Genomic DNA, 13870 nt, shown 5'->3' with positions numbered 1-13870 from the left:
CTGCCGGGTGTCTGCGCTTCACGCCCACGTGCACCGCGCTCACGTGCACCGCCCTGTGCGCCGCAGGGCCCGCCCAGGGGGCGTGTAGTGGGCGGGGCTCTTGGCGGCCGCGCCAACCAAGTCAATCGGGCGGGGCCCAGGTCTTCGGGGCGCGTCCTCGCCCTCTTGGTCCCGCCTGGTGACTCACCGCTGGGTGCGGCAGTGGCACAAACACCGGACGGGCTGGTTAGAGTGGCTAGGGCCAGAACCACTCCCCTGCGTCCCCTGTCTTCCCCGAGAGTTCCTGCCGCGTGAAGTCCTCGCCGGCGCCCAGCTCTGGATTGCCTTGATGCCCCCAGCCTCCTGGCTCAGCTCACTGGGAGAAGTTCCCGAGGCCGTGGCCGCTGGAGCCTTTAGTCCCCCGCCCAGAGCTGAGCTCATCGAGGATCTGGGGATCGAGTATGCCCTTTCTAGGAAGAGCCGGGTTTCTGGAGCTGGGAGAGCGGTTTTGGAATCGGAAGCGGGGAGAGGCACGTACCTAAATGGGGTTTGAACTTAAAATAAGGGAGAGTGGGGATACGCGGTTGAGAAAAGGAAAAGGAGTTCTTGGACAATCAGTCTGGGTTTCCTCCGAATTTGGAATGCCAGGACTCTCTCTGGACTAGGGGCTGAGTTTCTGGCTCTGCTCAAAGCGAGGGGAGGGCTGGGCCCAGTGTGGAAGGAGTCATGAAGTGGGCACAGGGTAGGAATATATGCTTTAATCAGGTGGCCCACCAAGAGCCTGCCAGAGCTCCGGGCCTCGAAGGGAGTCACCCATGTCTCCCTTCTGTCATTTCAGGAGGCCAAATTTTTTCCCAAAACCCGAGAAAGTCTCAGAGGCCTGGTTAGCAGTCTTGTCGATGGTTTCCTGGGTAGTCTTGGCAACCTGGTCCATGGCTGGGGAAGGAAGGAAAGAGCAGTTGAGGGCGGGACCCCGGGGAACCACAGCCTTGCAGGGGTTAGCCTCCCCTGGGGCTCCCTCCCCAGGATGCAGTGAGGATAGAGGGTCTGCAGAGGAGAGAGTGTGTCTGGACAAGGGCTGGATGGAGTGTGGAGGTGTGCTGGGGCTATCCACCCTCTTGCCCACCAGGCCCACCAGACCTTTCTGCCCCGCTTCTGTGGCCTGATCCACCACTTGCTGAGCCGCTGTTCCTGCCGAAGTCACTGGAACAGAGAGATGTGGGCTTTAGCTCTTAACCACAGGGGCTCCACCTGCCAACCCCATCTGTTCTCTAGAGTGGTCTGTCTTACATGCCCAAAGATGGATGCCATTAAGGTAAAGTCCTCTGACCAAGGCCGCTCAGTCAGTGAGGGGCATGAGCCCTTTCCATGACTCCAGGGTATTATTCTTGTTTATTTATAACTCTGGGCTCCTCCCCTCTGGCTTGCTTCCCTTGCGATCTTCAGGACTGCTGAGAAAATATCCAACAGAGGAAGGAAGGCAGGGCCAGGCTGGAATTGGCATCTGGGCTGTGGCTGCTGCTGGGCATGGCCCAGGAAGAACCCTGCCCCCTTTAAAACTTCTCCCCTAGAAGCTTGGCCCAAATGCCTGAATTCCCACCACTGGGACTTCTACTTTGCAAGGCATTCTCACTACCTCCTCTCTCTTGTGCCTCTCCCCAGAGGGCACACAAGCCATGATTGCCAGTTGTCTATGTGGGCAGGCAGCTTAAGGCATTAGGAAATGAAGTGCAGGAAATAGGTGAAACTTCCAAGGTCAGGCCATCTCCTCTATACCAGAGTTTATACCTGTGGAGAACAGGGTTTCCAGGAGCTCAGATGTGTCCCACCTGCTGGGTAGGCAGACAGGTGCTCTGGCCTTCAGTGATCTAACTCATCCTCACTGCTAAACAGTAAAGGGCCTACCTTACCCAGACCCTGGGGGCCGGGTACACAGGGGTCAGGCAGGCCCTGGATCTGCTGCTCACAGAAGTCCCTGGGTTCCTTGTCTGACATAGCACAGTCAAGACCATAGGGAAGGAGGCTTTGCACTCAACCTACAGCTGGGAAAAGTGAGGCCCAGAAGGAAGGGTGCTGTAAACAGAGGCTTCTTGGTACCATTTTAGCCTAGGGGAGCAACTGTTCGCTTTCCTAGGGCACTGATGAAGGATGGGGTGGGTTTAGGTGTTGTCTGCTGACTGGGATATGCATAGGACTGATTGGGAGCTGGAGTCCCAGGGGAGGCTGAGCTGGAACTGGAACAGGTGCTGCTGGTGTGCCCAGAGTCTCCTCAAATTCCCTACTCCCCAGTCCATCTTCACCCTTCCCGCCAGGTGTGTAACTCAGGTCTAAGGAGGAAAGAGCTGGGGACGGAAACTAAGACTAGTGACCTGCCTCGGCCGCATGAGGGTGGGAAGGTCCTCTGGGTGAGGACTTAAGAGGAAATTAGTATTGGGGGGAAGGGAGGAGTGCTCAAAACAAAGCCCAGTGGGAATCTGGAGCTGCTTCCCTCATCCCATCCTGGTTCTATGGGCCTCTGGGGCCCTGGCGGGCAGAGATCGCTGGGTGGCAGAGTCCGATTTCCCTGTGGGCTTTCTTCACTCTCCCCTAAGGGCCCGGGTGGGGCCACTCCCCGCCTTCACAGCCTCCTCCGATTGGCTCTGGCAATGCCCAATGCCTCACCCCGCCCAGGCACCGCTGTTCTCCCGCTTGCCTCAAGGCATCATTCCTGGGCTGGTCGGGGTGGGCGTCCTGCCAGATCCCTCCAACTCCAGAGAGAGCCCTTCCTAGCCGGAGGCACCCCACCCCCTCGACTTTCCTGCTGCACAGTCCCCTGGCTTGCGCCCCCCAACCCCCGAGTCCATCGGGTGTGCCCGCATCGCGCTCTCTTCTCACCGGCTTCCTGGGCCGCCCCCTCCACTTGCTTCTTCAGGTCCTGCAAGCCTTTGCTGGCCATGGCTGCGGGGGGTCTGCGAGTGGTTAAGGGTAGCCGCAGCGACGTTGGATCCTGCTCAAAGAGGCTGCGGCGACCCGAGAGCCAGCTCTGGTTTTTAAGGCGCCCCAGGGCCGGCCCCTCCCCGCACGAAGGGGGGTTGGAGGGGGCGCGGGGCGGTTCCCAGCACTCGGGCTCAGGGGAGTGACCGGGCCCTGCTCCAGTACCCGCCAGCCCGAAAGCACATCCTGGCCTCAGGCAGACCGTGATGGGAAAGCGGGGAGGTGTGCCAGCTAGTGTCTGAAGAGGGGCTCAGGGCTGCAGAGGGGCTGGATTGGGGATCGGGACAGTGGTTGGGGGCACAAGGGGGCGTACCAATCTTCCTGCACCGGGTGGGCGCGACTTTTCCTCCCTGACCCTGAGGAGTCCCCATCCTGGGAGGGGTGAGGGGGGTGGGGATCAGCACCAGGTGGAGCTGTAATTAATAGCAGCTGCTTTTTATTAAGTATTTACTTTGTGCCTGGCGCTGTGCAAACGCTTCCTTTCTTGTGTAATCTTGACAACAAGCTCTTGGAATGGGAATTGTTAGTAGTTTATAGGAAGAAGATGAGGCACAGAGGGTGATTTAGGTCTCACCAAAATTCACATGGCAGGGACTCAAGTCTGAGTCGGTGGGTTGTAAACCGTAGGGCCCTGACCAACGCCAAACCAGCAGGTCCCATGCACTCAGCCTGGACACTGCAGACTGGCAGATGCCATCTGCCCAACTGCTGCTGGGACAGGGTTGGGATCGGGGGGAGTGCAGTGGGGAGACTGTGGAATAAGTCCCACCTCCTTCCATTGAGGCCAGTCACTGGAGACCACGCGGCGCTGACTGGGGACCACACAGCCCCAAGTGGAGGGGGAGTAACAGAAAGGGCCGTCCATGTGTGTCAAGCCCAGGCAAGGAAATTGTCGTTGGTCACCAAAGCCCCAGGACTTGGGCGGAAAGTACTCCAGACCAGTAAGGGAGCGGCCCAGCTGCAGGTTGCTCAAGTCGTTTTCCCAGGACTGAGCATGAGGGGCTTAGGGATGGCCGGAGGGCCTTGGAGGACGGAGGGCAATTAGTGACTGGCGTGTCAGTAGGGCAGCCAGGGATCCCAGGGACAACAAAATGACTCCTGATGCTTAAGGCTGCAGGTCAGGCCACCACCCAGCCCAGCGCTCTTCCACTTGAGTTGGCCATTGGAGCCTGGAGGCCATTCCCTCAGCCTGTGGCTGGACCCTCTTTAAGGCTGCTCTCTGATTAACCCTTTCTGGGCCTGTCTCTGCACATCTATCGGAGTCCCCCCCCTATTTTGGAGCTCTGGGAAGTCCCCGCTTACTCAGGTCCCCTCAACTGGTCCACACCCTGCCTCTAATAAGTAGGGAGGAGTGACTAGGTCATGGAGGGTCAGCCTCTGGTGTGGGGGTATCTGGAGAAAACACACACATGAGAAATTGATTAATGGAGGATTTCTGGGCCAGAGGAAGGGGCAGGCCCTGAGATCTGGTTAGGGGGATGGAGATCTGGTGGGGGGAAGGGAAACCAAGCACTGACTAGCAAAGCAACTGCCCCGCCCTGTGTGCATCCCCCCCTGCAGGCAGCCTGGTCCAGCCCTGAGCTCTGAGGGTCAAGGCGCAGCAAGTCCGCCTGACTCTTCCTTCAGTATTCTGGAGAGCTCCCATCCAGCCCCTGCCCCAGGCCTGCCAGCCCTCCTGAAAAACCACCACTAATCCCTTTAGCCAGGAAGACCTTTTACACTGCTCCAAGTTAGCTCATTGCTGAGCTGCTGATGCTGTTTGGCACCAGGCCCTGTGGGCAAAGAATGAGACAGTCAACAGCCTCTATGGGAGGCTGCCCAAGCAGGTGATAGGAGACAGCTGAATGGTTCTAAAGCAGCAGGCACTGAAGTCAGACCCCTTGGGTTCACATACCCGCTAGAGCAAGTTCCTTCATCTCTCTGAGCCTCAGTGTCTCAAGGTTCAGACTCATCAAGCCTCAATCCTTGATGGTGGGGGGCACAATAACAGAATCTCCCCCAGGGTGTTATGGTGAGGATTAAATGGGCTGATGGATGCCTGACACTCAGCTGAGGGTCCATGGTTGGGGAGGGTGGGAATGGCGGGCCCTTTAATCTTGCTAATTCTTACTCATCATTCCAGTTTCATCAAAAATATCACAACCAGGGAAGACTTCCCTATCACAGATTAGATGAAGCATCCCAGTTTGGGCCTCGTAGCATTCTGTATTTCACTAACATGACACCATACTTCAAATTCTCTCTCTTTCGTCTGCAAGGAAGCAAGATTTGCCACTCTAAAATGTCTCTTTGAAATGCAGGTTATTTCAAGCTAAAAACAATCAAAGCCCAAAAGACTCAGGAAGAAACTTGGACCTTTCCCCTTAGTTACCTAAAGAATTAAGTTAGAGGGTCTGTTACAGTAATAGAACTATCACCATGGATAACTAGAACATGAACTAGGTATGTAGACAGGCAGAAACAGAAAAGTCTATTTGTTAAAATTCCTCTCTGTGTCGCATTGTCTGTACATGGCCCAGCAAACATTTATTTACCAAACACTTGCTTTCCGTCTTCATGTCAACTGCCTTCCTCCCCAAACCACTAGCCCCAACACCCTCTTTTGTCTTTAGCTAAAGATGATATTTAAGGTGAAGGTTTCAGCCATTTTGATGAGTTACTCAGTTTTCCTGGGTCTCTCGTGTATACATGCTATTGAACTTTGATTTTCTCCTGTCAACCTGTCTCATGTCAGTTTAATTCTTTGACCAGCCAGAAGAACCTAGAAAGGTAAAAGAAGATTTATTCCTCCCCAACACCTCCAAGATTCTGGGCAATTGAAGAAACCATATCTAGTTTGCTTAGTTTGGTTCCTTAGAGTCAAACACCTCCCCTGATGCATAGAAGATGATTGAAAAACTTGTTGCAGCAATGTTGGAGGAGGTCATCAAGAGGATGTAACTCCTGGTTACCTTGTGAGCTGGACCTGAGCAGTCAGACGCTCCTCACCCTCTCCCCTGCCCTTGGAATGTATGTCCTGACTACAAATCCCATGTTAGTGGCCATTTTTAGGACACAGCCTTGAGAGAGTAAGATGTTGTTGAAACCCTCTTGAACTGAATATATGACCGCATTCATGTGTGCTAAGTTGCTTAAGTCGTGTCTGACTCTTTACTACCCTGTGGACTGTAGCCCGCCAGGCTCCTCTGTCCATCGGATTTCCCAGGCAAGAATGCTGGAGTGGGTTGCCATTTCCTTCTCCAGGGGATCTTCCTGACCCAGGGATTGAACCTGTGTCTCTTGCATTGCAGGCAGGTTCTTTACCGATTTAGCCATCAGGGAAGCCCGAATATATGACTGACTCCAGTCAAGCCCTCTATTAACTTTTAAGATTCTGGCGGATTGGGGCATAGGTCTCTTCATCTTGTGGTGGCCAAAACAAGTCTCATATGTATGTTCTCTTATTACAATTGCCACCTACCAAGACAGGTCACCTGGGGCTTCTTGGAGGAGAGGGATGGAGAGAGAGCAATTACTCCTCTAGGGAAGTCAGGTACAGCCCACAGAGCTCACAGCACATAATAGAGGGCTTAAAAGTAAAGCATACTGCAGGTGCTCATGGGATGGGGAAGAAGCTTCCTGGACCAGGCAACTTCGTCGTTTGATCACAGGAACAGGTCCTAAATATGTGTCTGGGGGTGGAGGTGGGAGTTGGAACAAGCAGCAGGGACCCTTCCTCGTTCCTTCAGTAGAGGAGAGGGTATCGGGACCCCAGGAGCCCCATCTGGTATCCTCCTCCTGCAGTTACCTGAGAGGACCTGTCTCCTCCGCTTTCTCTCAGGCACACCCAGCCCCTCGGGCCTTCTTCCTGGGGCATGCACAGGCCTGCTGATGAGCAGTCTGAACCTGGGAGCAGGAACACCCTTGACCGCCCTGTGCCTCTTCAAGACCCTTCACTCCTCCCATGGTAGGGTTTGCACGGCTGGGAGACCAGCAGCTCACTGCTCCTTTCCGCCTCCTCAGCAGTGGATGCCCATGACTGGTGAACTGGGATACAATGAAGCTCAGCTGTCTGACTGGCTTTACAGCCCCCAGGGCTGCCCTTGACCTCTGCTCTCCACCACAGAGGGAGGATGAGCAGGTGGTATGGACTCAAGCTTCAGCGCCCCCACCCAGAGCTGAAGACCTGGGTGCTTTGGGCCCAAACTGGGTGTTAAAGGAGAAGGAACCCTGCTCTCCACTTAGCCACCCCTGAATGAGACTCCAGGGCATGATGCCCATAGCCTTTCATGTAGGGACCAGCCACTCAGGTCCCTGGGTTGTTTTGAAATCTTGGAGATGGTGGCATCTGCTGTAAGGCCACTGCAGCCCACACGGTCTGGGTGGACGTAGCAGAGCATGATGCGAATCAGCTGTGTGGCTCTGGGGTCAGGCCACCTGGCCTTCTGCCAGGCCCCAGCTCCCTAGCTCTGTGCCCTTGGGCAAGTTATTTAACCTCTCTGTTTCTTAGTTCAGTTTCGGTGAAACTAGGGACATACTAACAATTAGTTTTGAGGATTAAAGGAGGTAAAGCACTTAGTACAGTATCCCACACCTGGGAGGAGCTCAACAAATATTTTGACTCTTTTTCTCTCTAGGCGGATGCTTCCGCTCCTGCCTCTCAATTGTTGTGTTTTCTAATGATACTTGACAGGACTCTGCTGAAGGAAAGGAAAGCCCAGCTCCAACCTGGTAGGGAGCTCAAGGCTGGGTGGGGACAGGAGGGAGGAACTCTGGGGTCATGTCCCTCTTTGCCAAGGAGGATGCAAAAAGTCCTTGCTATGAGTTTAGACTTCACATCTTTGAAAGTTACCATCTGCTTCAGGGAGGGGTGCTAGGTGTCCCTGTTCCCAGAAGGACAACTGGCTTCAAGGACACACCCCAGAAGGGCCCAGGAAGCCCATCCTCACCCCCTGTCATCAGTGGGGTCCATCCCTGGAGGGTGAGTCAAAGCTCAAAACCTGGGGCATCCCGGTCTCATGCTCCAGCAGACAGCATGTTCTTGAGGTTGTTTGCAGGATCCAAAAAGCAGGGCTGCCACCTCCATGTTAAAAGGCAATGGGGCAGGGGGGAGTCTCTGAAGGCACTGCGTGCTCTCAGAAGGTGCTAGAAATGCCCAGTGTGCCCCTGTAGCATACCTGGCCCAGCTCGTGTTCCTGGGAGGGCCCAGGGGGCATCTTCATGAATAAGGCAGAACAGAAAGAGTAATGAGCAGGTATGCAGTGGGGATTTGAGTTTTATTTGGAATCATTAAAATCATAAAAAAAAAAAATTCACAGCAGCATCTGTGGGGTCAGAAAGATCAGAGGGTGGTGAGCAGGGATAAGGTAGGGAGGTGAAGGCAGTGGTGGTGGTAGCAGGGAGGATGGGCCTGTGGGGAGCTGGAGGAGGGTGTGGGGAGCTGGAGGAGGGTGTGGGGAGCTGGCAGCTCTGTAGGTCATACTCCAGGACCAGACACGCCTTGTGCCAGGAGGGGACGGCATGCTCCTCAAGGCCTCTGCAGATCAGGGCAGCCTTCTAATCTCCCCCACTCTTGGTCTGGAAGAGACAGTGACTTTCACATATGGCTCTGGGGCTCCACATCTCAGTGGTTACCCCGGCTTGGGGAGGGGGGAGGAAGGGTGTCGTCTATGCCCCCTTGCCCTGAGGAGGCTATTCATAAGGGGATCTCACACTCAGGCTCAGGGGGCTGCAGGTCAGGAGGCTCCTCTGTGGGTTCTGGGGCCCCGAGAGGGAAGCAACTTGCCCGGGGACCCCTGTGTTACCCCGGGGTCCAGCTCCTACCTCCTCAGCCACTTGCTCTTCCTCTTTGGCTGCCTCATCCTCCTGTGAGGGGACAGGTTTCTTCAGGGCTTCCTGTGGAAAAGCAAAGGGGATGTGGCACCAGGTGGAGGGTGCAGAGCTTCACCACTCTGACCTCAAAGAACAGAGGTCTTCATCACTGTACCTGGAGGGCAGGAGGGGAGGGAGGTGTGAAGGCCAGATGGGCCTTGGAGGTGATAGAACCTCATGTAAGGATTCCCAGTGGGCTCTGTCTGATGATGCCAAGGCCTTCGGGGAGTACCAAGTATCCTTGAGCCCAGCCTCACCCCCAGAAGCTAACAGTGAGTCCCTGACAATCTCTGATTGGTCCTCCTCCATGAGCAAGCCTAGTGATGTGGGTGGGATGGGCAGTGGCCTCTGAAGCCCTAACCCTGACCCCACCCTCAGTGTTCCTGAATCACATGACCATATACCCTTCTCCTACTGTGATCCTCAAAGACCCTTGGAAGGAAGGGCATGTTACCACCGTTCACATGGGGACCCGGTGGCCAGAGAGGCCAGGTATTCAACTCAAAGCCTTAGAGATCAAAGCTGTGGGGCTTACAGGGATCAGGTCTAGCTTGCTCCAGGCCTAACCCTATCCCCAGTAGCATGAGGGCCTCCCTCTTTCCTTCTCCCTGCCTCCTGAATGGGCAGTGGGCTCAGGCTGGTCCCTCAGGTGGGACCAGCAGGGGTTATATAATCCTCTCCCACTTCCTGTCTCCTTCTACCTACCTACACCCAACCAGATCCTTGCCTGAGATGGTGTCCTGCCTTGGGGTGGTCGCGTGATAACTGACAGCTGGGGCCAGAGTGGGTGATCGGCTTGGACCCTGGGCTCAGCACCTACCTCTGAGGATCCTGCCATCTCAGTACTACCATGATGTCATCCTGCCCTTTGGTGGACTGAGGCAGCGAGAATTGGGGCAGGCTCCTCAGACAAAGTACAGGCGGCCACGTGTCTAGTCCTGCTGCCCCAGGGTGGGTGCATGAGGCCGGGGGCATGAGCAGTCAGACAGATGGGCAGTGCTGCATCCTTCTGCAGTTCACTGGACAGTGAGTCGTGGATGGTTTGGGGATGTCACCAGGATATATCTCCCTTGAGGTAGCCAAGGACTCACCAGCCCTCCTCCAAAGTCAGAGAGGAGTGCCCAGGCTTCTGCTCAGAGCCCTAGGGGGCAGCCTGGCCCCGTTCTAAGGCCTCTTTTGCTGGGGGGTGGGGGAGGGAGGGGCCTGGGGTCTCCTGGGGTACATTTGGGTCCTGCCTGGGGTCACTGATGATAATGATGATACAGCCACCTCCTTATGTTGGGTACTCGCCATAAGCGAGGTAAAGCTGCTTCACAGGGGTCTGTTTCCCTGCATCATCACAAGCCAGTGGGATGGATATTCAGCACACACCCCCAACAAGCATTTTACAGCCGATAAAATGGAGGCCCAGGGAAATTGAGTAGCTTCCCAAGGTCACATAGCTAATAAGAGCTGGGAACTAGGAGAGGGGGCACCTGCCTGCTCCTAGAGTCTGGAGATCCTATGACCTCGGTGCTGTCCCGAGCCAGAGGCAGGGTCACCACCTACCCTTCCACTAACCCACTCCAGGGATTCTTAGTGCTGGGTGCCTAGGACTCTACTGGCCCCTAGGGGCCTGTGCCAGTTGGGTGGAACTTTCTAAATGACATCTGCTAACACAGCTGGGAACAGCTCATCTCTGGACTAGGAAAACCTACTGCCCCAAAAATAAACCGGCTCCCACCACAATCTCCTCCTGACTCTCACTCAGAGTCTCTCTTCAGCGCATAGACTTTGGAGCCAGGCTGCCCCCAAAAATTCCTCTGTGCTCTCCGCTGCCCAGCGCACACACACGTGAACTCTCAGACCAGGCACAGGCGCCCAGGCACGTACACATGCTCACAAAGACAGAGGCCAAGGGTGTGGTCAGAACCTCACTCTTTTCCCGTCACCAGGGGGCGCTGCTTCCCTGCACCTCCTTGCAGGAGGTGGCCCAGCCCAGCAGGTTCTGGAGGGAGGCTGGACTCTGGGTAGGTGGTGACTTTGCAGCTCTGATCTGGTGTCCACTGCCCGCGGGAGGCTGCCTGTCACGACGTGGGGCTCACAGGACCCTGCTTTGGCTAGTAAAATGTGTCTCCTAAATGCTGAGCACCATCGGGTGGGTGGATTTTGAGCCTCACTTTCCAGTTGGGCCCCCCACTACCCCCCAAATAGGGGTGATTGCGAGGTTCCCAGAATGTGACAACACCAAGCATAGACCAGGACCCCTAAGTATCCCTTCCACTGTACGTTGCTGCTGCTGCTAAGTCGCTTCTGTCGTGTCTGACTCTGTGAGACCCCATAGATGGCAGCCCAGCAGGCTCTGCAGTCCCTGGGATTCTCCAAGCAAGAACACTGGAGTGGGTTGCCATTTCCTTCTCCAGTGCATGAGAGGGAAAAGTGAAAGTGAAGTTGCTCAGTGGTGTCTGACTCTTCACGACCCCATGGACTGCAGCCCACCAGGCTCCTCCGTCCATGGGATTTTCCAGGCAAGAGTGCTGGAGTGAGGTGCCATTGCCTTCTCCGCCCTGTATGTTAGTGGGGTGATAATGCTTCTTCCCCAGCTGGCCTCCCTGGGCCCCGGGCTAGGGACCGGATCTCACCTTGCGCACCACTCCAGAGGTGATTGCAATGTTCTCCGCCTCCTCCACCGTCTTGGTGGCCACGGTGTTGACACTGGAGACCACGGCTTCACTCACGGCATTGGCCTGCTCCTTGGTCTTCTCAGCCACTGTGGGAGGAATCTGGCAGGCTTTGGCCCTGATCCCACCCAACCCGGCTCTGGCCTGCCCAAATCAGTCCAGAGCAGCCCTTTCCCTGGGCACTCAAAACTCTGGCTCTACTGAAGACCTAGGCTGTCCTCTTTCTGACTCCAGGGAAGCTCTGATGATGATCAGGTGGTCCACCCTGGGCCTACCGCCAGATTCTGGAGGTCTGGATCCCAGTACAACAAGGGGGGAAAGAGGGCCCCCGGCTTGGGCCTTTAGTAGCCGGGTGCAAAAGTCTCTGGATGTCCCACCCTCCATGTCCCCTGGCCCTGGGTCACCTCACCTGAAGTCACACTCTGCACAACACCCTCTTTGGTCTTGACTCCTGTGGAGGAAATGGAGGCGTCAGCCCAAGCCCACTCCAGGTGTTGGGAGGGTTGTGGTCAGGGCAAACACACCACAGAACAGCTGGACAAGCTGTAGAGTCGGTGGGGAGTAAGGATGGTGTCTGGGGGCCAGCCATCCTTTCAAAGGCCACTTCCTGCTGTGTCTGGAGGGAAGGGATGGATGGGAAGTGGACAGGACAGGATGCAGGGATGAGAGAGATCAGGCCTGAGGTAGGGTCTGGTGGATGGACCTCGAGTGGGTGTGGCCTGGGCCTTGGAGCCGGGCTTGATAGGGTCAAGAGCTGAGTCATCAGCTTGGCCTCCCCTTTGGAAGCAGCTGATGGGGGAGGGGGCTTGGGACCCTGGCCAGGATGCTGAGGGTCAATCTCATCTCTCCTGTGGCACCCCTTCTTTCTGGGCAGGGTGGGGACCTGTGGCCTGGCTGCTGAGTACCTGCTTGCTCAGCCCAGGGCTCCAGTGTGACTTTTTATCTGAGTCAAGAGGCTGTGGGTGATACTGGGGTGGGGGTGCTGGTGTGTAGTGGTGTATGCATTTGTGTACGCACAAACAGGCGTGTCTGAGGGTTAAGTTCCTCTCCTGCTGTCCTGCCCCAGAGACCGCTCAACCCCAAAGAGGCCCAGACAGACAATGGGGTGTACAGGAGAGTGGGGGTCCTCTGGGCCCAGGAGTCCTCATCCCTCCCAAAAATGCCTCCCTGGGATCAGGGGATAAAGTCCAGTCCAGGAAACTGAGCGGCCACCAGGCTGCCCCTCCCTGCTGGGCTCTGCCACGCCCAAACTCACCCACATACATGACACCCTCCTTGGTCTTCTCAGCCGCCTCCGTCACCCCCTGCTTCGTCTTTTCCACGGCACCCACCACACCCTCCTTGGCAATAGAGAAGCCCTTCTTGAAGACGTCCATGGCGGCGGGCAGGGATGGGAGTCTGACTCCCCAGACGAACCGTGACTGGCGCTGGCTCGAGTGCTGCTGCAGCCGCTGTCCCTGTGGCTGCCTCTTATTGACGCCGATGAAATATTGATGATGCAGCAGCGGCTGATGGGAGCCCGGCCAGCCCAGGGGTGGGGGCGGGGAAGGAGGGAGGGAGGGAGCAGGCCTGCCCCCACCTTCTCCCAGGGTCCCTTGGGCCTGTGCTGGCTCCAGCCTCCCCTCCTGTCCCCTGCCCTCCCTGGACGGGCCATAGCAGGTTGGACACATCCTTATCCATCACTGCCCCTCATTCATTTGCCACCCTGTGCACCTACAGGGGCGACCCCGACTAGGTGCTTCCAGGCCTGAGGCTGTTGTGTCTGTGTACCTCTGGGGCAGGGAGGGGTTGCAGGGGGGGTGGTAGACACAGAAAAGAAAGGCGCCTCTGCTACCAGGGTCCCAGGTAGGGCAGGGGTTAAGATCAAGCTGGCCTGTCAGGAAAGAGTGGCCAACCTCCCGGACTGGCCTGGCCTGCCCAACTTCTCCCCAGCACCGTGAATGCCCCCATCCTGGGGCTCGGGCAAGGCCAGGTGGAAGAACTGGGCCACAAAAGGCTAACCCACGGCCTGGGCCCAGCTACAGACTGTGTGACCCTAGGACAGCTCCCTTCTCCATCTGGGCCTCCACCCACCTGCTGGCTCCCACAGCCCAGCGGTGAGAGATGCTGAGTAGGCATGAGTGCCCCCCACGTCCTGGCCACCAACATGGATGGGCAGCAGTTTCCCTGAGGCTGATCTGACCGCTTCCTCCTGACACGCTTCCTTCCATCTCAACACTGGCGCACTTCTTCTGACTCCCATGGGGACGGGCTTAGTGGGACCACCTCCCCCTGTGTCTCCCACACCCAGTGTCCCTGACCGAGTCCTCCTCGGCCACAGGAACTGGCCTGCATTGCTGCCTGCCCCTGTGGGGGCCAGGCCGCGGGTGAGCGGGGCCGGACGGGACTCACCGGGTGGGCCGGCCCAG

General features: G+C 56.7%; 2 protein-coding genes across 2 annotated transcripts; both read right to left on the bottom strand.

The window, feature by feature from the left end:
* Window positions 1-722: 722 nt before the first annotated feature.
* Window positions 723-3015, bottom strand: ADIRF (adipogenesis regulatory factor). Its single transcript, XM_061163057.1, has 3 exons — window positions 2854-3015; window positions 1120-1182; window positions 723-915 (listed from the first exon to the last, which is right to left on the bottom strand). Exons 1-3 carry the CDS (start codon window positions 2912-2914, stop codon window positions 809-811), a joined length of 231 nt encoding a protein of 76 aa, XP_061019040.1. The 5' UTR covers window positions 2915-3015; the 3' UTR covers window positions 723-808.
* Window positions 3016-8188: 5173 nt separating this feature from the next.
* On the bottom strand, window positions 8189-13643 carry SNCG (synuclein gamma). The gene is made up of 6 exons (XM_061163055.1): window positions 13536-13643; window positions 12718-12931; window positions 11872-11913; window positions 11424-11551; window positions 8755-8826; window positions 8189-8508 (listed from the first exon to the last, which is right to left on the bottom strand). Exons 1-6 carry the CDS (start codon window positions 13608-13610, stop codon window positions 8488-8490), a joined length of 552 nt encoding a protein of 183 aa, XP_061019038.1. The 5' UTR covers window positions 13611-13643; the 3' UTR covers window positions 8189-8487.
* Window positions 13644-13870: the final 227 nt, after the last annotated feature.

This window comes from Dama dama, chromosome 15 (genome assembly GCF_033118175.1).
Source record: "Dama dama isolate Ldn47 chromosome 15, ASM3311817v1, whole genome shotgun sequence".
NCBI lineage: Eukaryota > Metazoa > Chordata > Mammalia > Artiodactyla > Cervidae > Dama > Dama dama.
Note: the sequence above shows the minus strand (reverse complement) of the source record. Positions and strands in the feature narration are given on the sequence as shown.